At 34.7% G+C, this 27,540-nt stretch overlaps 1 protein-coding gene across 6 annotated transcripts in view; it reads left to right on the forward strand.

The window, feature by feature from the left end:
- IKZF2 (IKAROS family zinc finger 2) overlaps positions 1-27,540 on the forward strand; it is a 194,975-nt gene that overhangs the window by 130,264 nt on the left and 37,171 nt on the right. For 4 of the 6 annotated variants that reach the window (XM_027873839.1, XM_027873840.1, XM_027873834.1 and 1 more), the window contains exons 4-5: positions 6,511-6,777; positions 16,003-16,170. In XM_027873839.1, coding sequence (XP_027729640.1) covers positions 6,511-6,777; positions 16,003-16,170 — 435 coding nt within the window. The remainder of the gene's footprint in view (positions 1-6,510; positions 6,778-16,002; positions 16,171-27,540) is intronic. The other 2 variants (XM_027873837.1, XM_027873836.1) reach the window with 1 other exon arrangement.

Raw genomic sequence — 27,540 nt, forward strand, 5'->3', positions numbered from 1 at the left:
TCATAATAGAAGTGTATATGGGCATGCATGTAAGATTAGCTTAATTAGTAGATTGGAAGACAGAGCCCAATCAATTGCATAGGGAAACCTTATTCTGAGCTTTAAAGTGAAATTAATAACAATGAACATAACAATAAGAAAAAACATTTTTGAAAGCAGAAAGTGAGTAAAATTGTAATTTTAAAATTTAATCAATGATCTACAAAGAACGAAATTAGCTTTTCAAGTTCTATTGAGATTTTCTTCAGGATCCTTTTTTAAGTTGTTTAAAACTGCTGTTTTAAACTGGTTGAGAGAGCTAAAAACATAAACTTAAGACATGTTGGGCATGGTATTCCGGAGGGCAAGGGAGATGGGATTACAACCAAGAATCACCCACCTAGCAAAATTGAGTATAATCCTTCAAGGTAAAAAATGGTCATTCAATGAAATAGGGGACTTTCAAGCTTTCTTGAGGAAAAGACCAGAGCTGAATATAAAATTTGACTTTCAAATACAAGACTCAAGTGAAACATGGAAGAGGTAAACAGGAAAGAGAAATCATAAGAGACTTATTAAGGCTGTAGTATTTACATTCCTGCATGGAAAGATGGTATTTGTAACCCATGAGTCCTTTGTCAGTATTAGGGTAGTGGGAGGGGAAAAAATTATATGTATGTATGTATAGATAGATAGAGGGCACAGGGTGAGTCGAAGATGAAGGGGTGATATGTGGAAAATAAAATTAAGGGGTGAGAGAGGGTTATATTGGGAGAAGGAGAAAGGGAGAAGTAGAATGGGGTAAATTATCCCACATGATACAGACAAGAAAAGGCTTTTACAGGGGAGGGTCAATGGGGGAAGGTGAGAGGGAATGAGTGAATTTTATTCTCATAGGATTTGGCTTAAGGAGGGAATAACATTCACAGTGGGATATGGAAATCTATCTTACCCTACAGGAAAATAAGGGGGGAAGGGGACAAGAGAGCAGGGGGTTAATAGAGGGGAGGGCAGATTGGGGGAGGGGATAATCAGATGGAAACACTTCTGAAGAGGGACAGGGTCAAAAGAGAGAATAGAATAAATGGGGGGTAGGATAGGATGAAGGGAAATATACTTAGTTTTTCACAACCTGACTACTATGGAAGTGTTTTGCATGACTGCACATCCATAACCTGTATCGAGATGCTTGCCTTTTCAATGAGGGTGGGTGGGGAGGGAGAAACGGAGAACATTTGTAACCCATAGTTTTAAAAACATGTTAAAAATTAAAAAAAATTTTTTTAAAAAAGACATGTTGGTACATTTTTTAAATGATCTTATATCTTCAGATAAGACTTATAAAACAGACACATGCAAACATATTTTATTGGCTTGGTCACCTAGGTGAGTAGCTAAATAGTGCAAATGGATAGAGTACTAGACCTGGGGTCAGGAAGAACTAAGTTCAAATCCAGCCTCAGACATTTACCAGCTCTGTGAGCTGGGGCAAGTTACTTTCACCTCTGTCTGCCTCATTTTCTTCACCTGTAAAATGGGGATAATAATAGTACCTACCTCCCAAGGTTGTGAGGATCAGTTGAGATAATACTTGGAAAACACCTGATATAATTCCTTATACACTGTAGGCTCTTAATATGTTCTTCTTTCTTTCCTTCCTTTCCTTCTTTCTATATGCCTGAAAGATCAAAACGTTTTCAACTGTATTTCTATGTGTAAAATTACATGTATAATTTCCATTTTGGTACTTTAGTGATAGCACTATTTTAGTTTTATAATTCTTGTCATGAGTTTCTTCACTATGTTGTATGTGTACATTCCTTGGCTTCCATCAGTGGCTTGATTTACAAGCTGTATTTCAACAACTGTTCATGAGAAAATCATATCTTTCCCATGTATGATATCTTGTTTGTAGGCTCTATTATTATCTTTTCATCAGGGAAAAGATAATGACTTAATGTTGCAACATGAGGACACAGACTTTATTAGTACAATATTTATTAAAATTTAAATGAAATGTATTATTACCTTCAGTGCTAATATTTTAATGACCCTTTCCCCTACTTAGGTTTCAATTTTCTTAATTGTTAACATTGTTCTTTTCTTTCTCTACTTTGTGAGGGAAAGAAGAGAAAAAGAAGAAAGGAAAGAAAGAACTAATACTAGAGGCCCTTTGAGCGTTGGTCTGTAGAGGAATATGTAGCATATTCACCAGTTGACTGGTCCAGGAAAGTAAATGCAGTAAATGGAACTGCTATTCTGTAGTGCAATATTTAAAATAAATTTGCAAGCGATTTTACCTCTAGAAGTGGGATGATGTCTCTTTGAAAATATTTCCCTTTGTTCTGCTTCAGTGTTTATATTACACTAATGTTATAGTTGAGGCGTGGGATTACATTGGGTGGCCAGTGGTGTTCTGCATTAATTAAGAAATTTCTTACAAAGGAGAATGGTTTTAAATTGTGTCCTAATCTGTGGGAGGGAGATTGTTTGTTGAGGTAAGGGTGTGGAGCAGTGATTCCAAAGAGGAGAGACAGCCTGAGTATAGGCTCATAGGTGGGGCAGGGTGGAGAGTATATGCATTAGGAATGGCATGAGTTTGCCCAGCTTAGGTAGACACCATAACTGGAATTGAAGTAGAAGATGAGACGTCTAGAGAAAGCCTTAAGATCCATTGGCAAGAGTCTTTGCGTCACCTGCATGGCAATGCTAAATGATGAGGCGCTCTGTGGTCAAAGTAGCATCACATTGTGGCATGGTAGACAGAATATTGCACTTGGATTTGGGAAGACCTGAGTTTGGATCCTGCCTTAAACACTTAATAACCATGTGAAACCAGTCAAGTAACTTAATCTCTCTGACCCTCAGTTTCAAATCTGTTGAAATAGGGATAATAATAGCACCTATCTCATAGGGTTGTTATGGAGATCAAATTAGATAACAAAGTGCTTTACAAATTATAAAGTGCTATGTAAATATGAACAATGATGATATATGGATTGGAGCTTTAGGGGAAATCGGGTATGGAGCGCTGCATGAGAACAAGGTCGTAGCATTCATGATGAGATGAAAATAAAGGGGAGAACTAAAAAAAAGATTAGAGAGGGATAAGGGTCTATGAATGCAGCATATACATTACTACATATACTGTTATTAGTACATCATAGCAGTTCTTATTTTTTCTTTGTTGCAAGGGTAGTCTCACTAGGATGGGTTGGGTTATGAAAGTATATTTAGAAATAAATACGAGGTAAAAACAAGAATATGAAAAAATTAATAACCAGATTCCAGAGGTTCTAAAGAGAAAAAAAATGTCAAAACTCAGTTTTGTACTGCTTTAAGAACAAGAGACATCCTAAAATTTGGAAGGAGACAGAAAGAAAGCAGGGTGGGACTGCTAATAGTAATGAGTGTTAATGATAGTGAGAGTATTCAGTGCTTACAAGTTCACCATGAGAAGAATTAGAGAACTGAAACTGAAATGTGACATCTGTGGCATAGTTTGCATTGGGCCCAATGTGCTTATGGTACATAAAAGGCGTCACACTGATAAGCAGCTGAAAGAAAACCCTCCTTTTGAGGGAAAATACTTCATCTTACTCCAAAAGTATCAAATGGTTCACTTTTTTTCTAGTTACCACAATCTGAGTTCTTAAGACATTTTCAAGATCATTGTGCCATGCATTTTGCCCTATCTCTGTCTTGTGAAAAGACTCTGTCAGCAATCCAGAATTAGAGCTGTACTAACAAAATTCCAATTTTTCTGTGGGATGATCCAAGAACAACAAATAGAAAGCATAAGTTTCTTAACTATCACAAGTGTGTGTGTGTGTATGCTATGCTCTTCTTGTCATTCACTGCATTCTGATGTGCAGATGGGAAGGACTGAAATACTTTGCATGGCTAATAATGTGTTCCATATAGTAAGTAGGCTTTTGATGCATAGGAAAGAAGAAATCCAGCTAACTAATCATGCTGGATGTGGTCTGCAGGACAGACTAGGCCCCCTCTTAGCCTTATTTGTTTAGTCTGACTTTAGAGCTCCTGATTTGACATGGTGGCTTCCATATGTGTATGGGATTTTTTTGGGCCAGAATCAAGATTCAGAATAGTCTCTTCACCTCTGTCCTGAAGCATGTTTACACAAGTACTCTATTTTAACACAGAGCGTGTGAGGTACATTTAATCATTGTTCACCTAGAAGCAGCATGGTTCAGTGGATTAAGCAACAGACTAGCATTCTAGTCTTGCCTTGGTCATAAACTTACTGTGAAAACCCAATCAAGTCATTTTACTTCTCTTAACCTTAATCTCCTAAATGAAGAATTAGAGAAGCCTGATTAGAATGTTTAGAAAGTACTTCTTTTTTAAAAAATAAAAAGTGATATAGAAATAAATTTATTTCAGTGGGACGTGTTTATATTCACAGAATGTTAGAATTGGAAACGACATTGAGGCTTCTCTGATGCAACCAGCCTCCCTTAATACATAAGCAAACTGAAACACAGACATCCACAGTTACTTGCACAAGGTCACATAGTTAACAACTACTGAGTAATGTGATGTTTGGTGCTCCTTTGTGCACACTGCCTCGTTTACTCTTCTTAATCATTTAAAATAGTTGCTAGATTTCTCCGTTTATCTTTATTTGTGTTCAGATGTGTATTATGTAACATAATGAAATCAATCAACCAGCAAACATTTATTTTATTTGCTTGTTTCAGTCCTGTCCAACTCTTTGTGATCCCATTTGGAGTTTTCTTGGCAAAAATATTAGAGTGGTTTGCCATTTCCTTCTTCATCTCATTTTACACATGAGGAACTGAGGCAAACAGGGTTAAGTGACTTGTCCAGGGTCAAACGTGTAATAAGCATCAAAGGCTGAATGCCTTCTTGTCTATAGACCTGGCCACTTTGCCACTTTGCTACACTAACATTTATTAAGTGCTTACATATAATGTCAGAACCTGTGATAGACGCTGAAGGTGATCAAGAGAAAAATGAAAAAGCTCTCAGGAAACTTGTATTTTATTAAAAGAAACATGTAAAACATCCATAAGTATATACTGAATAAAAGTAGTAGATACAAAGTATTTTAGGGATGTAGGACATTAGCAGTTGGGGGGGTGGGTCAGGCAAAGCTTCACAAGGAAGGTACTGATTAAGCTGAGTCTTGAAAGAAGTAAGGAATTCTGTGAGGTGGAGGTAAGCAGTGAGTGTATTCAAGGAATGAGAGACAAAGGGAATTGCCAAGGAAACTGGAAATATAATACCATGTGTGAGGAATAGTGAGAAGGCTAGTTTGACTAGACTTAAGGGCAGAAAGGAATGTAATGTATGAGGAGACTGGAAAGGTTAGGGACAGGTTATAAAGGGCTTTAAAAGCTAAACAGAGGAATTCTGATTTTATCTTCCTAGAGGCCGTGGAAAGCCCATGGAGTTTCTTGAGATATCATGCTCAGAACTTAAGGAAATTTACTTTGGCAGTCATGTGGAGTATGAGATTTGAGAGAAGAAGATCAATTAGAAGACCGTTGCGGTAGTCAAGATAGGAGGTGATGAGGGAATGGACTAAGGAGATTGCTATGTGAATAATGCAAAGGGAATAGACACAAGAAGTACTGTGAGAGTCGAAATGTCAATATTTGTCTATTGTTTGGATATGGAACGTGAGAGAAAGTAAGAAGTTGAGGATAATACCAAGGTGGCAAGCAAAAGCCTGGAAAGGTATTGGGACCCTCAACAGAAATAAGTAAAATTAAAAGAGAGGTATATTTAAGGAGAAAGATAATGAATTCTGTTTTGGACATGTTGAGTTTGAGATGCTTATATGACATCCACATGGAAATGCCCAATAGGAAATTCATAATGTGGACCTAGAGCTTAGGAGAGAAAACTAGAGCTGTATATAAAGATCCAAGAATCATCTACATAGAAATGACAATTAAACCACAGGCAACTGGAGAAGTCAATGAGAAATAGAAAGCATAAGTAGAAGAGGCCCAAGATGAAGCCTTAGAGAGGTGTCAAACTTGCAGTCACTAGGAAACCAGATTAAAATATTATTGGAGTATGTTTAAAAAAATAAATAAAAATACAACAGAAATAATGTTTATTTGTGGGGGGTTTTTTTTTCAGTCAGTATGTGGTCCACAGGGATCCATTTCTATTTGAGTTTGACACCACCTCCTTGGAATACATTCACCATTAGGAGGCATGGTACGGAGGAAGACCCAGAAAAAGAGACTGAGAAATGGTTAGACAAATAGAAGAAGAACCAAAAGACATTCTTCTTTTATAGTCATAGGTATTTAGATAAGATGGAATACTTAAGACGGGAGGATGGTCAACAGTTTCAGATGCTGCAGAGAGGTTTAGAAGTGTGAGAACTGAGAAAAGCCTAATTAAGAGATCATTGCAATTTTGGAGAGAGTATATTCTCCATGATACCAACAAATAAAATAGGTAGGAGAAGATGTATTCTTCTGTGCCTTTATAATGAATATTTTCTTGTTCTCTTTTAAATCACAGCAAATTCAGTAAAGCTAGAAATGCAAAGTGATGAAGAGTCTGACAGGAAACCCCTGAGTCGGGAAGGAGACATCAGGGGCCATGATGAAGGTAGCAGCCTAGAAGAACCCATTATTGAGAGCAATGATGTGGCAGACAACAGAAAAGTCCAGGAGCTTCAAGGCGAGGGAGGAATCCGGCTTCCGAATGGTAAACTGAAATGTGACGTCTGTGGCATGGTTTGCATTGGGCCCAATGTGCTTATGGTACATAAAAGGAGTCACACTGGTAAGCAGCTGAAAGAAAACCTGATGACTGCCTATGGCATCTGATGTTTATATTACCTGACAACTATTCTCTTGCCTTTTTATTCAGGGGTAGAATTGGTGAATGGGGAAACTCAACTTTTTCAGAACTCTGCTAGTACTGTACTGTTGACAAGCAGAAAGTAACCTTGGTCTTGACTTCCAACCATGGAGTCTGAGTAGTAAATCATAAAAAAAGAAGCTTGGAATTCAGTTTTCATTGTGCTTAATGCAGCAATAATATGGTAAGGGTTCAAGTGGCAAAGGATTTCATGGTGTAACATGATCTTTGCATCTTTCTGTACAGATTTTACCTTGCCAAGGATAGATGATCTGGTTTGCTAGTGGACAGTCTAAGACATAAATTTAATCCTCATGCATTTGTATAGGTGAATCGTTTTATATCTTTTTTAAACCTTCTGTAATTCCTCCCTGCCATAAGTTACCCTGACAATCAGTGCTAGAACACAATTGCCAGTTAGGTATCAGAGCATTAAAGCACTTATCAAAATGCCTGGTACATTAGGCAGTATATAAATGCTTATTCTTTCTCTCCCTTTCCTGACCCCCTCAGCCATTTGCATTCTCTAGATCAACAGAGCAAAAAGGATAGGGAAGTGTCCCTGGTGAAAGATGATTTTTTTTCTTTAAACAGAATCTTCTCTAAATTGTTTTAGTTGTGTAAAGTTTACATTTTTCTTACCAGTTGTAAAAAGCCACATTCTCCACATATATGAAGTGAACCCTTGGAATCAATTAGGTACTTTGGGAACATCAAAAACTTCTTTTAACATCTACAACAGAGTGGATATTTAATAAATGTTTGTTGAATTGAATACTAGTGAGCACTGCACACATAGTGAGTTTGCTGTCAGTGTTACTTTGACTTGCTAACTAATTATTCTGCCTATATTAAACCCACCTTTGGAATATACTAAGAAAGCATCTGAGAGTGTTCAGTTTAACTCACTAGGCTTATCGATGATTTGAGTTTTCAAGTGCACAGTTTATTCTGTATGGTAAAACTCTGCATCACCAGGGTCCAAGTATAAGTTGCTGTGTAAATAACTATACATGTAGTCTTGTAGTCTGCCTCCAATCTGAAATAGCAGTCTAGAACTGACTTCTGCAATCCATACCTAAAAGATGGATGATAGTAATTCATTGTTTATATAGTGCTTGTATATTTATCAAACTCTCGCTTCACAATAACCTAGTGAGGTATATAAGGCAAGTATTATCACCTTCATTTTATCAATAAGAAAAATGATGCTCAGAGAGGTAAAGTAAGTTACCCAGGATCACAAAGCTAGTAGATAGAAGAACTGGAACTTAACCCCAGCTTTTCCAACTCCTTGCTTCAGTATTAACACTATATTGTGCTGCCTCTCAGTGACTTGTAGCTCTTGATAATTATGGTGTATGAGTTTGAGAGCCTCAGAGACATGGAGAGACACCATTACTTCTAATTTTTTTAACTGAGGGCAGATGTTGCCATCTCAAAATAATTTCTGATCTTGACGGTGGCAAGGGAGTTGTTTTATTGACGTCAGGTGGGAGGAATGGAGTACAGCTCAGGAGATTACAGTAAAGGAAAAGGGGACTAGATGAAAGCTTTTCAATTAAATAAATAACCTTTTCAATCTTAGAGAAATAAGAAAAAACTAAATGGTTTATTGCTTTAATTATAAATAAACCAAAAGAAGTGTATTCATAATTTTAATGTCATCAGTCCTTTACCAGAACTAAAAGTAGTTATGCAATGAAAAATGTATTAAAAATGCAAATGAGAATTACTACTCTTATACTCTAAACAGAAAGTTGCAAGTTTGGAAAAAATAGCAATAGATACATTAAGCTAAAGTGTGAAGGAGTTATAGGAATATATAATCTCAGTAATAGTAATAATGACAATAATATCAATAATATATTTGGTATTTATCTAGGTAGAGCTTTAAAGTTTGCAAGATGGGTTACAAATACTAGTTCATCTTATCCTTAGAACAACCCTGGAAGGTAGGTGCTATTATTATCAATGACAAAACTGAGGCAGGCTGGGGTTGTGATTTGCCCAGGGTCTATAGCTAGTAAATGCCTGAGTCTGGCAGGTCGTCTTGACTCCAGGCCCAGTGCTCTCTCTACTGCACAAGTATACTACACTTTTAGGAGAAAGATGAGCCATAACGAATCAAGGTGATGTTGAATCCACTTCAACATATATTGAGCTGCTGCTCTATGGGAAGTGGTGCACTAGGTTCTATTTAGGATCTAAAGATGAATAAGTCACAGTTACTACCTTTAAGGAATTCATCATCTATGAGAAAGAATACATGCAAAATACATGTGTAATACACTATAACAATAGTGCCAGAAAAGAAGTACAAACACAGCATTATGGGAATACATAGAGGAGAAAGGCAATGGCAAGGTCAGGGAAGGGTTCATAGAGGCAGTAACAGTTGAACCAGGAAAAATGTCCAGGATTTGACAAACAATAAAAATGTAGGTCAGTCACCAAATGGAAGAAATAATGTCAGCAAAGGGCACAAGAAGCAAGGAACAACCTGAAATATTTCAAGAATGGCAAGTAGTGTAATTTGGCTTTATTTCAAAGCTCAAGTCTCATGAGGATCACTTAGGGTCAGTCGACATTCATCCCATTCGCCTACCTCTTATATGTTTACGGTAATGAACAGTCAATAGTAATACTCAGAATGATCAATAGATAAGATCCTCAGGGGTCAAAGAAATATTAAAGTCTGAGGTATGATCATAAAGTAATGCAACAAATTTTAAAATCAACAAATATACTAGAATGGCTATGTATATATACAAACATGTGCACATCATGTATATACATACATATATACATACATATTCAAATGAATATTGCTACCACAAAAAATCACTCATTTTAACCTCAAAACATTTTGTAACTTCTTTAAAATTAATTGCTTTTAGAATCAATGGCAAATTATTTTGGACATCTCCCGTGGCCACAAATCTTTGCCTTTTCTGGATGGATATGATTTTAAAGTGATTTTGGTGCCAATTCAGTGAATAAGGCAGGTAGCACTGCTTGGAAGTACCATTCTCACTCAGATGCACTCTTTATCAGTAAAGTAGAGAGAATGGTTTTCTTGTATGATTTATTAACTGATTCTGAAGACAATCCCAGAGAAGAGTTAGAAAAAAATTTTAAATAGGGATGACATCATTATAAATGTAGCCTGTCAGAGTGACTCTTTTAAAGGATAGCCATTGATTTGGATACATAACCTCTCTCAAGACAGCTTAAGAATATATTTCACTACTTGTGTTCCATACAGTTAATCTACCAAGATACTAAATACATTTTAGAAGGATTTTCAACAACATGTTTTGGAACACAAAAAAAGGTTTTCAGATTTTATGTTAACAAAGAGATCTAGTTAACCAGTTAACCTTTTTCTTTCTTTAGCATTCTGAGTTGATAGGCTTTCTTATTGTTAATTTGTTACTTATGTTTTACTTCATTTCCTACTATAGTCTTCATTTCCTACTATTATAAAGAATTAGCTAGCTCAGGGTAGTTTAAACACAGCATATTAATCATTAGTGTTCTGTTAAGCATGTAATTGAAAATTGAAGTATTTTCAAATTATAACAAGACTTTAACTATGGAGGTTCACAATAGTGACAAGGTAATTCCCATTGATCTAGGATGCTTAAAAGTGTAGTTTTAAATGCTAAATAACAGACTGGATGATCTCTCAAAAGTCACAAATTTCATCTGTTACTTTGTAGCTAATTGGTACCATTAGTAATAAAATCTTTGCAGCTTTCCCAAACAATTAAGGTTCTGGTTAGAATTTTTTCAAGGTCAGATTGAAAATATAGAAATTACATTTTTCCATTTCCATTTTATTTATGATGACATAAAATAATAATTCTACATAAGCCACTACTTTGCCATTTCCAAATAAGACTCTAAGTGTGTTTGGCTTTCTCCATTGTGAGCTTTACTTGGGGTGGGAGTAGGTGGGAAACATTCGTTCATAATTTAGTAATTATGAATTAATATCATTATTTTAGTTAACAGTTTGAAGTAGAATTTCTTCCTCAAATTTATATGTATATGACTTAAATATTTTAGGGAAAGCTCTTTTATATTTTTTCAACTAGCAAAACATTAAATATAGGATTGAAATTAAGAATAATGCTTAACCATCTAACTCATAACACTCATAAGGAGAATCAGATCTAATTAGCTTCCTGTTTTTCTTTTTCCTTTTTTTCTGAAGTGCCAATTCCAGCATCTTATTCATGGTTTGGGATTTTTACTTTGGTATTGCTACTTTAGCCAAGTAATCAGGTAATATGATCATCGGATTCTCTAGGCAGTCTTCATGGGAAGGTATTAAGGAAAGGAAAACAAGTAGGGGGAATGAAATCAATTCATGTAAAACTACTGATCTGTGGGGAGATCAAAAAAGTGACAAGGTGGATCATTCTCCTTAATTTTGACCCTTTATGGGCAAAACACAAAAGAACACTTTTTTCTTCCAGCTTTCAGTACCATGTTTAGTACATTGTGGCTTTTTGGAGTCATGCCCTTGCTCCTTGATGGCTTGTTCACCATAGCATTTTGACTAGGAAATTCTGCATTTTTGCAGGTTGTGTATTCTACTCAGTACTCAGTACATAATATTTTGCCTCTTGTTTCACTAAGGCATATAAATGTGTATATGCATTCCTATTGCATAGATATACTCATTCTGCTTATCTTCATGCATGTGCTCATGCATGTCTATGCTCACAAACACACAGGTATATTTTATATTAGTAATGGAAATAATATAAATAATCCCAAGAAGTAACTGTGAACTCTCCTAAATTTTAGAATGAGGCTGAGAAAATACTGTGGTACTTAATTCTATCACAGCGCTTCCCCTAGATTAACAAGTTATTTCACAAGAAATAGCTTTGGCACAAAAAATTTTTTCTGTGACCAGTTGTCATAGTAGGATAGTATCCTGTTTGGATGTTTGGACTAGGTTATTCTTCAGTGTTGTTATGGGAATCCTGAAGTCAGAGGGTTTGTTCTGCATTGATATATGAATGAGGATGTACATTAGTCTATGCCTTCTCCAAGGTATTTAAATCTCCCATGTAAACCAATTAATTCAGTCAATGTAGCTTACTATTTTTAAAAATTAGTCCTTCTGTTGGGGGGGCGGGAATTAGTAATATTGGTTGTAATCTTATAGGTAAAGTTACTCATCAGTGGGAATTTTGACAAAAATTATCGATTTGATGGAGTGTTCTGGTGCAGTAAAATTTCAGCCTCACTGGTATGCAGGGCTGGTGAGATATTTTTCAGGGGCAGGGTACATAAAGTAAGGTGAAGGACCCTTTTGAAGATAAAGAAAATAATATGGAATACAGACATGGTTTTATTGTGGCTTAGTTAACAACTACATAAAGCAAAGCTCAAGGTACTTACATTGAAAATATACATTATATTATACAAAAAATATACAAATATACAAAAATATCTTGAAAATATACTTACACCTTGAAATATACATTAAAGTAGAAGTTATTCATTGTCCCCACAGTGTAATTAGAAAACAAGTTATTTGGTTATTTCCTTCCAAAAATGTACACCATGTGATAAAAATAATAGTTAGAAAGTATACCAAAACCTGAAATGACGACTGTAACTTCTCATGAACAGATTCAGCAATACAACAAGCTGCTTAACATTCTTTTAAAATACAGATACATGAATTTCTGGACATTTTAAATTGCAAAATGGTGAAAACTTTATTAGTTAAGCATCTAACTCATCTAGAAAACAGATAATCAGAGAACTAAGGTACAGGGAAAGGGATTGAACCTGTGATTTCATTAGGATAGGGAACTTTCTGGTGAGTTGTTTAGGACACTAGGAGGTGAACTGACTTGGCATGGATCACACAATCAGTATGTCTAAGGCAGGACTTGAACCCAGGTCTTGCTGGCTGGTCTTGCCTCTCTATCCAGTACACCTCTCTTACTTACAGAGACCTAAAACTGTGCAAATATGGAGATTTTAACTGTAGTATTTTTTTTCTTGAATGACCTCATTTTTGTCCTCATTGAAGCTATGTTTACATGATATTAACATAGCTTATCAATTTGGTCAGCTGTATCACCCATTCAAGTGTTTTTTTTTTTAATCAGTCAATTAACAAACATTAATTAAGCCACTGCCAGCTGCTGCGGTAGGTTCTGGGGATATAAATTCAAACAATTAAACAATTCCTTCATTTAAAGGATTTATATTTTAATGTAGCACCATAACTCCAAAGATGTTCAGATTTCTCAGTGGTAATCCTTCCTGGAATCCTACCTAAAGAAGTGATACAACCCTTGTGTATCTCATTCAGGACAATAATTACATATTGTCAGCATTGACAACATATACATTGGTTCAAAGTTCTTTCATTTCCTTAGATTTGGCAGCCGGCTTGCCTTGAACACATATCTACAAGGAGATAACTGCAGATGGACTTTTTCAGAAGTTTAACTCTGAGAATGATAGAATCTTTGAGCCTCAAACTTTCATGAAATTTGAAACAGAGTTAAGGATATCTTCATTCACTGATTTTTCACTGGAGTAATGGCATATGTGTTCCAGATAAACTTATTAAATAAGATTAGACAACTCAGAGTAAAACTTTGAAAAGGCAGCTCAATGTTTAATTAATGGTTTATCTTTAAGTGTGGAAATTGTCCAAATCATCAAAAAGGAAGTTATTTTTACTTCCTTTACACACTGAAATTTAAAATAATGATAAACTTCTAAAAAAATCCACACCTAACAGCTATTCTGGTTTCAGACTGTTCTTTTCAAGTCTAAATATAAAATTGCCCGGTTACTGTAAATCACTTAGAACCGGGTTACACTTTAAAAAATGAAATGCAAAATTAGTTACATTAATCAATCAATTAATTTTTCAAGGTATTAATAGAGTGGTCCAAAGCAGATGAAGTATAGATGACCTTATTTTGAGCTAAGATGTTTCCTAATTCACCTGCCATAACAAAAAGGGTCCCTAGAGAATTATATGACAATATTAGTCAACAGTTGTTCAAAGAAGAGTTTTTTAGGAGGATAATTTTATTTGCGGATTAGAGATGTAGGTTGACAGGTTTAAAACAGCAGCATTTCAATAATTTTGTTTATTTCACCATCCTCAGCTCCTCACTTTCCCACACATCTAGTCTTATTGATTGTGCCTCTACAGTCATCTCTCACATCTCGCTTTCTTGTCTTCATACTGTAGGTCAGACATCATCACCTATACCAAGACTATTGCAAAAGCCTCCTGATTAGTTTTGTTGCTCAGGTGTCCCCCCTCTTCAGTTCATGTTTCATGTAGCTGCCAAAATGATCCTGACCATATCACTCACCTGTTCAAAAAACATAAGTGGCATGCTGTTTTCCTCTAAAGTACAAAATCCTTTGGTATTTACGTTTTTTTTTTTTTTACATTTCTTCTCCAGCTTCCCTTTCTAGCCTTATTATGTCCATGATATTCCCTCTCATACATGGTCCAGCTAATTTATCTCTCTTGCTCTTCCTCATACACAATAGGCCATCTTATTTCTTATCTTTTGTAGAGGTTTTCCCCTATACCCTCACTGCCCTTTCTCCTTACTTCTCCTAATTTTCTTCTGAGCTTAGTTCACATTCCACTTCCTGTGTGAGGCCTTTCCTGATTTCCAGGCTCCTTTACTGCAGGTCCTTACCACCACTACTGCCACTACTCTCTTCCTACCAAATTGTATGTGTTACTTATGCTTATATGTATACATGTTGTTTCCCCCAAAAGAATGTGAGCTTCTTGAGGCCAGGGAATATATAAATTTCTTTTTCTTTGTATCCCCATTGCCCAAGACAGTGCCTTACACATAGCTTAACAAATGCTTAGGTACACATTAATTCATTTTTGTCTGTTTGCCAAAATAGTTTGAAGTGTTTTATTGAAATTTCTTTGTTGGTCCCATGACAGAGTAATGGCCAAGAAACTAGAGAGGGGCCTTAGAAATATTGTGTTAAAGATATAACCGTATCTGACTTGGTAAAACAAAAATTAATATTGTCTGGTCCTTTGGTGTCATGTGCCAAATACATGAGGCCATTAGACTTACGGCTAATTAATGTACAAGACTTTCCTCAGGTGTACCACAAAGAATTCAGGTGCAGAGGAAATCACCCAGGTAGCCAGACCCCAAATGGTTGCCTAGACTTCTAGAGCACTCATTCCTTGATAAGATCAACAAGCATATTTCATGCTTGATCCAGTGAATGACAACCAACTCACAATAATAGATCAAGATGTCATAAACAAAAGATCGTTAATATCACATCAGAGTTGCCAGAAAGAAAAGCTATATTATAATGGAAAAACATGAGTATTCCTGGAATGGAAATGCTTCTTCATATTTTCCTTCTTGTCTCTATCACTTCTCCTTAAGGATGACACAAATTTCCTAAAGAGCTGTTGGTGACAGGTTTTCATAATGGAACTGTCACTAACATTGTTTTGTTTTGAGTCATTAAAATCATTAGAAGTGAAAAGTGAATTTTAAATATGTCATTTGGGGCCAGGGTTCCACATAACTGACATAAACTGGCATACTCAATAGGCTTTCTGCCTGCATGGCAGCATGACGGGTGATAATAGCTCAGCACCATGAATCGGGAGCTGGTCTGCCACTCGCTACAACCTTGAGAAAGAAAACCCCTTAATCTCTTTGGACTTTACTTCTTTTACCTATAAAATGAAGGGATGGGACCAAATGTTCTCTAATATTGCTTCCATTTCTAAAATGCAATGAATTCAATGAAAAACTTGAGTTATGTTAGTTGCATTACTAAACTGAATGGTCAGGTTAATAAAATTTTTCGATCTGGTAGACCTAGCCTTAGTCGAAGCAATGGAGCACTACTGAATTTATAAGAGGAGGAAAAATGTCCACTGTCATGGATGTGAAGCTTGAAATCCTACCATGATCCAGTCCTACATTTTAAAGGAGACATTTGGAAAACTCATATCGGAAAAGAGTCTACAACAAACTTTTGGCATGGAGAAATGGTACGCGTTAGCAGTATGTTGGACTTGAATCACTGTACCATAACTTTTTTAATGCCTTCCTAATTTCTCCCTTCCTAAAGGTGAGCGCCCCTTCCACTGTAACCAGTGTGGAGCTTCTTTCACTCAGAAGGGCAACCTACTGAGACATATTAAGTTGCACTCTGGGGAGAAGCCGTTCAAATGTCCCTTCTGCAGCTATGCCTGTCGGAGAAGGGACGCCCTCACAGGACACCTCAGGACACACTCTGGTAAGTTCCCTCAGGTTACTTATTTCCCTTAACTCTTCATCCAAATTAGCGGCCATGAAGTTAGTTCGGCTGCTTTTCAAGATGGTCCCAACACATTTCTGCCAGCATCTAAACTTCTTGAATAACTCCTATAAAGTGACAGAACTCACCTACAGCCATAAAATAGTCCCTCTCATCTAACACAGCTCTTCAAAGAACAACTAAAAACAAAGGAAGAAAGAACTATAGAAAACCTCATTGCTTACACCTTGTTATGTAGCCAGGTAACTGTTGAACTAGATTATGTTGTGCTGCATGTATATTAAATATGCTTTGAAAAGTCATGTAAGGTATTCGTGGTCCTTTTTGCAACAAGACAGGCCGGCCAAGTGAGCACTATCAGCTGGAAATGCTGTTATTTGTGGCAAGTGAAATAAGAAAAAAAAAAAATATCAGATATGCAAATCTCCAAGGTCTTTTTAATTTCAGAGAAATAGAGTCAATCCAAGATAACTGTAAACCTCTTAGTGAAATGAGAGAGTTGCCATCATCCAGCTACTATACAGAGAGGGGAAAGCCCTGGTAATTTAACTTTTAATTCAAGGCACAGATGGCCGTCTGAATAGTTGAGCGCTGCATCAGTGATGCTGATGGTCTTCATCAGAAAATTGGCTGTTAAAAGCATAGTTGTAGTATTAGTTGCGTGATTCTTTGGCTCTGTAACCACTGTCGATACATGGTCATGTATCTGTATCTTTTTCCAGCCTCATACATCATCATAAAAATAGAGAATGAGTACTTAATTCCAGTAATGCTGGAAAGAAAAAAAAAAACATAGCTCAATGTTGTTTTTTTTTTTTTTAAACTAGTTACAGCTTGTACTTGGAGGATTGAATGAATCTCATTTGACTTTTAGCATGTACAGCCCTAACAAAGAAGTTAGAGAAGAAAATTAATATAGAATCCTGTCATGCTCATTTTATATACTCCTGTCCATCATGACATATTAAATTTTAATTTTAATGTAGAGACATAACGGAAGTGCTGTCTTTATCTGAAATGACAAGTCATATTACAGAGTGCTGTGGTTTGTAAAGCAATGCTTATATTACATTTTTAAGATTTCTCCTCCTGTACTTGGCCTTTTAACATGAATACAAGGGGATTACAATACTTTCACACTTTAATTTCTGGATTGTCTGATGTCAGAAAAGTTCAATCAACAAAAATAAAAGTTGAGATAAAGAAAGGAAATATATTTTGAGTGAATTATTTTGCTCTCCTGTTTTAAGTTATTAAATGCATTTCTAAAATATGATATTTTATGCAAAGATGTAGTTATTTAAGAAATGCTAAATTTCAAAATTGCAAGAAAAAAACTGCAGACAATTCTGAACTTAAAAAAATAAGAATAACTAAAGAAAAGACTGGTTACTTTAAATAGATTCATTTATTTTAAAAAAAGCATTTAGTCACCATGAATTTCTTTTGGCCATATCCACTTTTATACTTAAAGTGTTATTTTATTTGAATTACCAAAAATAATTTACTGACATACAGAAATATAGCCATTGCATAAAATAGAATATATATATGTATATATATATTGCCTCCTGTATCATAGCCTTTAAAATGTTACTATTTTCATTTGTGAAGTTAGCATTCACTGTTGGAATACTTTATTGTTATTTACTGCTCATGATCAGATATATCTATGGTACTTAAAATTACTATAATACCCATTCTATGAGTGTGAAGTCAATATTTTCAAAATTTAGGGAGCCATTTGGCAGATTCTCAAACTTCAAAGTCTGGCTCTTCTGGTACTAGTTAGTTTCCTATTGCTGACACATTATATATTTTCAAGATGTATCCTTGGTATATCAATATATTAATTTTTTATAATCTTATTAATACTTTGAATATGAGACCTGTTTGTGGTTTTCTAAAAGATTTTGATATTTTTGATTTTTTTTATGGTAATGTCATTTTTTTCTTTATTTCATTTGTTTGGTTGTTTTTCTACAATTCAATTTCTCACTTTTACATGGTTTAACTTAACTCTGATTACTAACTTGATAAATACCACCATTATGTCTCAAAGTTCTTTTCATTAAAATAAATGTACTAATTAATGAAGCACTTATGTCCTTAGTATGCTGCTGTGATGTTCGTCATTACTTAACAGGTTTTTTAATTAAAACCAATGCTATATTCCCCCCCCCCTTTTTTTAATCTCTTCTGGGGTACTAAAACTGTACTTGTACCTGTCCATGAGTTAATGGTGATACTTTGGTTTAACTGCACAAAATCATCGTAAAAAAATAAAAGATAAAGCATAGAATTAAGTCACTTAGGTTTATATTGTGTTTTATACAGAAATGTAATTTTATGTTTAAAATATATTTAAATTTTAAATATGCTAGCAATAGGCTGATTGGTGTAAAGACTCTAAGGAAATTTTGAAGTATTTGAGAAATAATAGCATATCTCTATAGTGGGTAAAGTATTGGCATAGTTGAAAGAGTAGAATTGAGGAAAGTCAGGAGACATGGATTCTAGTTCTCTGTTTGAACTCTAATCAAGTGATAAGTTACAGCCTCTTGGGACATTGGTTTCTTTATTTGTAAAATTAAAGAGTTGGATTAGATGATACTTAAGATCCTATCCAGCTCAGAAATATATATTTATTTATAATTGGTTATAAACAAAATTTATGTGGGACAATTTTCACTCATTAGATTCAACTGTTAGTAATAATTAGTTGTAAAATAATGTTAAAATATAAATTATAAAATTACATATGTAAGGTAGTGGTTTTAACCTGGCTTTTTTTTTCCAGTCAGGAAAACCTTAATGTTTTTTCCTTATTTTTAGTGCTTCAGGCTTCTTCTCAAATCTGCTTGCTGCTTCCTTCAACTTTTACATTATAAGCAAGCACTTTTAGAGAGTAAAAGCCTTGCTTTAGTTTTTCAGGTCCTTTCAGCCCAATAGCAGGGTCAAAGACTTCACCTGTTACTGTTGAACAGAAAAGGTATTTATTCACTTCCTGCTGCAAGCTAGTTCTAGCCATCTATTCATTGCCTATAAACTAAATCTCACTCATTCTCTGTGACTCCAAAGCCCAAAATTTCCCTTTGGTGCTTTTTTACTTACCCTTTCTCCTGTGACCAAAGGGGGAGGGGGCGGAGCTGAAACCCTTGCCCAGAAATTATCTTTCTCCAGTCAAGGAACCTTTAAGACAGAGCTAATTTGTATGGAATGCTAAAGATTACACTTTAACTAGGTGACTAGTCCCTAACTTCTAGAATTCTCCTTAAATTTGGTTGTTGTTTATAAACCTATTAAATATATTGTAACAAACAATATTATTTTTAAACAAGGTTATATAATGATTTCCTCATAGTTGCCATGGTTATAATTCTGTGATATTAGTTCTCTTGCTTCACTTATGACTTGTATCTTGAAATAACCTCAATTTTGGTGAAATATTCTAAATAAGATACCCTTTGACATGCAAAACACTAGTGGGAAAAGAAAAAAATTGCTAAATTTTCCTTAAATACTTTTTAATGCTTCTTAAGAGTTGACGTTTTGTAGGTGCTCTTTCCTAATTTATTTCCATTTTATACTGTTGATCCAAATCTATCAAACCTTGGATATTTTATTTGATAAACTATCTCAACTTTAAAAATTTTATTTTATGTGCTTTTAGGATCTCTTAAATTTATCATATGTAGTTGCATATGTTAAGAAATAGATTAATGTTAAAATATCTTGACACTTTGAAAATAGGAATTTGTTTTCAAATAAAAAGCTGCTACACCATTCTTGTAAAGATATGTTTTTTCAGTAAGCTGCCTCTATTGTTTACATACATGTTCTTAGTGTAAGTAATGTATAAATTGTTATTTTAACATTTTCTATAAATTCTCCTAATAGTGTTCTTTGTGTCAGAATAAGAACTTAATGCTTTTAATGTAATTTATGTCATTTGTTGTTTTGTTGAGATGTGCAGCTGTGAGCTGCATGTGATTTTTCTTATTAATGTAGGATGATATTTCATTTTATTTTGACTTTATTAATTTTCAATTCATTTCAACAAAAAAAATATTAATTATATACTATGTGTAAGGCATTACAAAAAGTGCTGGGGTATCAAAGACCAACAACAAAAAGTGTTCCTGCCCTCAAGTAGTTTTTATTCTACTGTGTACAACATGTAGACAGATAATAACAGGGAGATTTGAGGAAAGAGACAGAATACATTTTTGCTTTCATTAGCAATAATTTTCTTTTTTTATAGCAATCATAATTTTTGGTCGGCATAAATTTATACATATAAAGCTATTGACAGCCTTGTTAGATTCTTACTTTATCACAGTAATAAAACCAAAGAAAATGTCTGTCTATGGTAAAACTTGTAATTTTTTTTTAAATGTTAAAAAGAAAGTGCATGAAGACTAAGAAAAGTAAACAGGATAGCTTGTATATTCTTTATTTAAAGAAATACTGGATAAACACACCAACCAACCAGCCTACTAAAAATCTCAAAGATAACCTTAAGCTCTGTTGTATAAATGATGGAATGACATTCTAAACCCTTATCTTCCCCTGCCCATACCATCTCAAGTTCACAATGTAAAGTTTTTAATAAGATTTTAAAACCGGAAATGCCAAACTTGGGCATTTACTAGCCCAGTAATATAATACATGTCATATTGATTTTCATTTCATTTCTTTCTTCATCCATATGAAGAATATACATTTTCCTTTTCAAAATATTATCATGGCAAAGTTATGGAATTAGGATTGGGAAAGTGATATGGCCCATATCTCTGATTCTTCTTACTCTCTAATCTTAGACTTGACCCACAAACCTTAAAACTTAAATATAAATGTCTAATCTTATAATTTTAAAATGTTTGGACTCCCTCTTCTCAACAATTTCTACATTATTGTCTTGTAGATCTTACCCTTGGCCCTTTTTTTTTTCTATTGTACCTCACTCTTAGAAATGGCAGTTGTTTAGGTGATAGAGAGTATGTTGGTGGGAATATTCCTATGTGCTTGACTGTGCAGTTCTTTATTAACGTTTACCTTCCCATAGTCATGTTTTTTCCCCATTTGCCATGAAATCTCCTCTTCGGGTCCTTGCCTTCTCCTTCTTCTGATGGTTGGTTGCCCCTCTCAGCTTTGTCCTTCCCTTGAAGTTGGATGAGTAGTCTTTCTAAACACCAAATCTCTGCAGATCATTCCCATTTAAGTGCCTTATCTTCTTTTAAAATATGTCTCTCCACCATGAGAGACTTCTTTTGTGGTTCTCCCTCCCAACATTAGAACAAGATTTCTCCATTTCCTCCCATTTCAATCCCTCCATTTACATCCTTGCCCATTTTCCTGTAGTCTCTCTTCTTTCCAATAAACTACAGGAGTTATTTTCCCTTAATTGTTAAATTTTGACTTAATTAGGGTGCGTCACACATTCCCCTCTATCTTCTTCCCTTTTCTAACTTTATGTGCCCTCCCATTCAGTAGTTTAGTCCCACAAAAACATTAATTCATGGTAATTCATGATATTAATCCACGATATTTCAGACCTATTTTTGTGTTCAGAAGTTCTGAACAGTTTTCTTATGTTATTTCTTGGATTTAAATGTTCAGGTTTTTTCTATTTGTAAGTTCTGGGCAATTTTGTTATATTTTTTCTTGGAATAAGGTGCTCAGAATTTTTTGACTTGTGTTCTTCTGGGAGACTTATAATCCTTAAGTTGTCTCTCTGCATCGTGTCTTAGCAATCAGTGTGTTTTGCTTGTTGAAGATGTTTTTCCCTTTAACATTATTGATTTTGCTTTTCTTCTTTCAGACTGTCTTTAACTTCTGTGTATTTGCATTCCATTCAGTTATTTTCTTTTGTTTCTTTGATGAGATTTACCATTGTGGATTTTTTTTTCTTTTGCTATAAATTCTATGAAGGCCATAAGTTCTGTTTTCATAATTCTTATTTCTTTTTTAAACCACTTAGGATACATTCCGCTGCAGTTCCATGCTTTCTTGTGAATTGACAGTGTCTTGTGCCTCATCAGGTGTTAATTCATTTTCCTTTGTCTTAGCATATTCATTAATAAGGTTCTGGAATCTTTTTGTTGATCTGGAGGCCATATTCCCTTATGTCACAATATCTTTCCTGTTTATCCTTATCTGTTTATGCTTAAGGTTTTTAACTGAGTTTTCTTCCTCTTGAGAGCTTCTGTCTTGTTTCCTTATGTTCCCCTTATGCTCATTTTCTGACTCCTCACCCTTTATTACAGTTTCCTGGGGGCTAGATCTCAAAGCCATCTTAGCCTCTTTCCATTCTGGGCAATTCACATTTCACCAACTTCAATCTGTGCCCCAAGTGAATTCTGAGTTTTTAGAACTGGTCCCAGCTAGATGCTGGGCCCTTTGACTTACCTGATCTAATGAATCTGATGCGGTTTAGGGGTTAGGAGTCCTGGCACCCCAAAATCACGATACCCGGGTCCTGCCCAAAAGAATTCGACGCAAGTCTTCTTGCAGCCAAAAACAAGGTTTATTGAAGATTCACCATATTAGCTAGACTCTTAAGGAATCTGAGCATCTATGGGCTATTAGCTAGATTATAAGAATCAGAGCATCTTAATCAGACAAGATGGACCTTATATACAGAAAGACCTTGGGAGGGTGGCCAAGTAGTCCATGAGGTAGAATTCCCAAGGGTGGGAAATGGAGCCTAGGTGGAACCAAGGGTGGGAAATGGCCTGGGGCCATGGGGAGGCAGGACAATGGAGGGGAGATTGGGTGTAGCCACAATGAAAAACCAGTTGATGGGACTATAGCCCAGAGATTTGGTCATGTGGGAAAGTACAGAGTCCATGAGGTAATAGAATTATCAAGGGTGGGAAATGGTCTGGGGCCAGAGTTTTTCCTTTCTGGGGCTCAGATTCCAACCCCATCAGGGCCAGAGTTTTTCCTTTCTGGGGCTCAGATTCCAACCCCATCAAATCCACACATGTAGTTCCCTCTGATTTTTAGTTTTCTAGCTGGGCTCTGTTGCAGCAGAGTATACTGCCTCACTACTGTCCCACCCAGAGAAAGCTTCTGCCTTTTGATTTTCTTCAGCACTGGGAAGAAATAGAGTGGGCTGGGAGTGAGGCGAGTTTATAGCAAACCTATGGGTCTGCTTGTATAGCCCTGCCAGAGCATAGTGGATGGTGGGTAAGGTAAGCCTGTTTAAGGTTAGGGATTAAAGTTTTTGCTGTTAGTTCATTGAGAGGGCTTCTAGTGTCTTAGAGAGTGTAGATAGCTGAAATTGCTTTATCTCTTGCATATGATATCTCTTTTGGAAAAGTTTAAGAGGTTATGAGTATTAGAAGTACCTAGTCCTCAATCTTATTGGTCATCTGCTGTTATTTTATTATTCACATTATTATTGAATATGCTTAATGTTAATTTAAACTGACAAACTTTTAGAGCTTCTTGCAGAGCACAAGTGAATCAGTTGGTGATGCCAAGGTAAAAACAAAAGATCAATTGTATTTATTTCTTAGTTTTGTAGTTTTGGGCACTGGTTTATGTATCCTCAATTACTGGACCTTTAAATTCATGGATTTTATTTTACATATTACCTTTTCAATTAACCCTATTAAATCTGATACTCTAGAGAAAAATGATGTTTTAATTAAGCCCTGAACTTAAAGCAATAAAAATAATGTTTGGCATTTATGTTGTTCAGGAAAAATCTGGGAAAAACTAGGTTGCAGCTTAGAATAGTAGAAAGAATGCTGGATTGGGGGCCACAAAGCCTGTTTGAATTCTAACTCTATTGCTTGCGATTTATATGACTTTGGGCAAGTCACTTAATGTTTCTATAAGATAAGGGGGTTGGACTAGAAATAAATAATGATTTCTAAGGTCCTAGCATACTTTAAATTCTGTATTTTTCAAATTAGTGTTTTATTATCCTCTTTATTCATACCATGGTTATGCTATGCTCAAATAAAGGAAGAAAACAAGCATTTATTAAATGTTTACTATATATCAGCTACTGTGCTAAGCAGTTTTACAGTTTTTCACTTGATCCTATCAACAACTGTAGGATGGATATAAATGCTATTATTGCCAAGTTTTTGTAGTTGAGTAAATTGAAGCAGGTGGAAGGGAAGTGTTTTTCCCCGGTGTTTGAGTTCTGATTTGAGATCGGGTCTTCTTGACTCCAGGTCCAGCCCTCCATACTTTCCACCTTGTTGTGGCCATCATCACAAAACATAATACAAGTCTATAATTTTTTTGGCATTTATACAAATTATATTTCATTATTCTATACTGTCATATATTCTTCTGTAGCAGCTTTCACAGCAAAAGGAGAGGAGCAATCTCATACAACCTTGAATGTTAATTAACATCTGTTTTTCTTGAAAGTGAAACTGTTGACCATGATTAATTGTTTTAATTTTCCAAAATACTAAGGAGATCTTATTGGTCAAAGTTAGTTATTTGAAAAAGATTGAAAAATTAACAAATATTTCTTACTCAACTAAACTCCATGAGGGGAGGGACCATGTGGTATCTAATTTTTTGTGTCTCCCCCAAAACATAGCACACTGCTCTGTATACAATGCACACTTGAAAAATGTTTTTCATATTTATTATGTCTCTCAGGTTTTCAAATCTAATAGCTACAGAACTTTTGAGATGTTTATTGGTTGAAAAGCAAAGAAGTTGTGTTTTTTTTAGAAATAAGAAAATGATAAAAGCTTCCTTAGATGCTAGTACCACAGTTGCTTTCTGATTATTATTTTTTTTAAATAAGCTTTCATTGATCTCTTATTTTTTATATCACCAAAATTTTTCCTGGCATCCCTTCACTCTTTTCCTCTCAGAAATCCATCCCATGTAACAAGTAATAATTTTAAAGGAAAAAAAAGAGAGAAAAAATTGTCAAAACTAATGCATAAAAAAGTTTGAAAATATTTTTAGTTTACTACACATCTAGACTTCCCAGCTATGTAAAGGGATGAAATTGGGGCATATTCTAGTAGTCTTTCAAGCAAAATTTCCTTGTGAATTTTGCAACATACTTGTAATTTTATGCTAATTATTATTCTTGATCAGTTATCAATTTTAGGTATTCAAGATTTACTCTAAGTTTTTAAAAAAAATACATGTCAGTAATTTTCCTTTTATATGATTTCCTGATTGATAGCCAGTACTAAATACTTTTTTTTTTTAGCTCTCTCAGAGTTTACATGAATACCCATGATTCTTAAGTAATTAGAAAGTGGAGGAACCTTCAGAAGTCACTTATTCCAGTTGTGTCAAAATCCAGCCTCCTGGTCACAAGTAGTCCACAAAACTCCTGATTGTAGTCCTAAAGCAGATTAAAATGTCATTGGGAAAATGATTGACAAAATAAATAAAAATACAGTACAACAAAGATAATGTTAATTTGTGGTTTTCTAAGTCAGTATGCATCTAGCAGGGATTCTGGATTCTAGGTATGAATTGCTCTGGACAGATATACATATACAGACATACACATCTATACCCCCATACACATATAGGTATGTATGCATATGTGTAGGAATGGTTGTAGTTTATTTCTAAAATCCTACATGGAAGTTGGTTATACTACCTAGCTTTATAATGTATTCAGTATTTAGATACCTTCTTGGTATCCCTTCCCCCATATCCCTTCCCCCTTTCTTGGTATCCAATCAATAATTTAAACCCATTGTATCCTTATTAAGAGAAACTATACAGTAGGTTCTCCATATTCCCATCTATTGAAAGACTGTCATCTCTTTTAGATTTTAATTTCTTTAAAGACAGAGGGTAGGTTGAAATAGTACAGAGTTTCACATGTAGTATAATGGATCCCTCAATAAGTATTGAATGACTTGCTATCATCAGTTTTCTCTAATAATGTATTTACATTGAAGTTTGCTTGTTTTCCTCCTTAGTAGTGATAATGGACTGAAGATGATTTGTGTTACTCTCTAAATCAGTCCCTTTCATAAATTTTCATACCTTCTGGCTAAGATTATAGTTTGTATCTCCTAAACAGAACAAAGCTAACTTATTTGAGTTTTAAAAGGACTGAAAATGAGACTTTTGGCTGACCAATACAATATTCTTTCAAGTTGAGCTAACCAAAAATTTCTTCTCTTGAGACTAAATAATATCAATTAACTTACCTTTTCCCTTAGATTCTGTTCTCCAACCATTTCATCTTTGTGTTTTGGTTGTGGGGGTATATGTGCTTTCTTTTCTTTAAATTTCTTTTCCAGCTTACTACATTTTTTTTTTATCTTGTGAAACTCCAGATTGAATAATAGCTTATGAACGTGAATGGTATTGAGTAGCCCTGGATTTGGAGTGACTCTGCTACTTACTACATTTGTGACCTTAGGCAAATTATTTCCACACTTACCCTTGGTTTGCAGAATGTAAACTTGTAAAATGTTGGGGTTGGATTAGGTGATCTAAAACATCTCTGCCAGATTCAAATCCTGTGATCCTATGCATGTGGTAATTACTGTACAATTTACTTATTAGGATGAAGGTAATAACATTTTTTTTTGTGGTATTAGTATCTTTAAAGTAACATTACATAATTAACTCATATTTAGTTTTTGATACGCTATCAGAAAATTTAGTTTCTTTCCACAATTCTTCTTTTATCTTACATTTGTGGTTTTTAAAAAAATTTTAATTTTAAAATTAAAATTAAAATTTTTTAAAATCTGGATCTGATTCATTAGAGTTCCAAGTACTTTTTACCTAATTTCCTATTATTGACAAATTTGGTGATAACACTAGTAACTTATGCCATTGTATTACTTACATATTAAATAGCACTTAGCCATATAGAATAGTAGTTGATGTATAGATCCAAAGTCATATTTCACCACGTATGAGGGTAGGGACTGTTTTTTGCCTTTCTTTGTATCCTCAGTGCTTAGTATGGAGTCTGGCATGTAGCAAACGTTTAAGAAATGCTTCTTTACTAACTGACTGGAAAGTCAAATGTATATTCACCTGGTAGTGTGATTCTAGTAATTTTTTTCCTGGTTGCATGATTAATATCATGTACTATATATGGATGTTTGAGCTGTGTTCTATTTCCCCCTTATTTTATTGAGCTTTTGAAATTTTACTACTCTCTAGTATTTAAGTATATGTTGAATTGGATTGAATCCAGTATGACACAGAACCTGTAGAATAAAATTTTATTCATCTTCTCCAGAGAGGCTTCTCTTAAGCCTAATTCTAAGACTGACTATCTTTGTGACCATTGACAAGTTACTTAATCTTCTAAGCCCTGGTATTCTCACCTGTGAAAAATATAATTAAAATAGTGGTGGTAGTAGT

Source organism: Vombatus ursinus, unplaced genomic scaffold (assembly GCF_900497805.2).
Source record: "Vombatus ursinus unplaced genomic scaffold, bare-nosed wombat genome assembly UNPS02014802.1, whole genome shotgun sequence".
In the NCBI taxonomy this organism is placed as follows: domain Eukaryota; kingdom Metazoa; phylum Chordata; class Mammalia; order Diprotodontia; family Vombatidae; genus Vombatus; species Vombatus ursinus.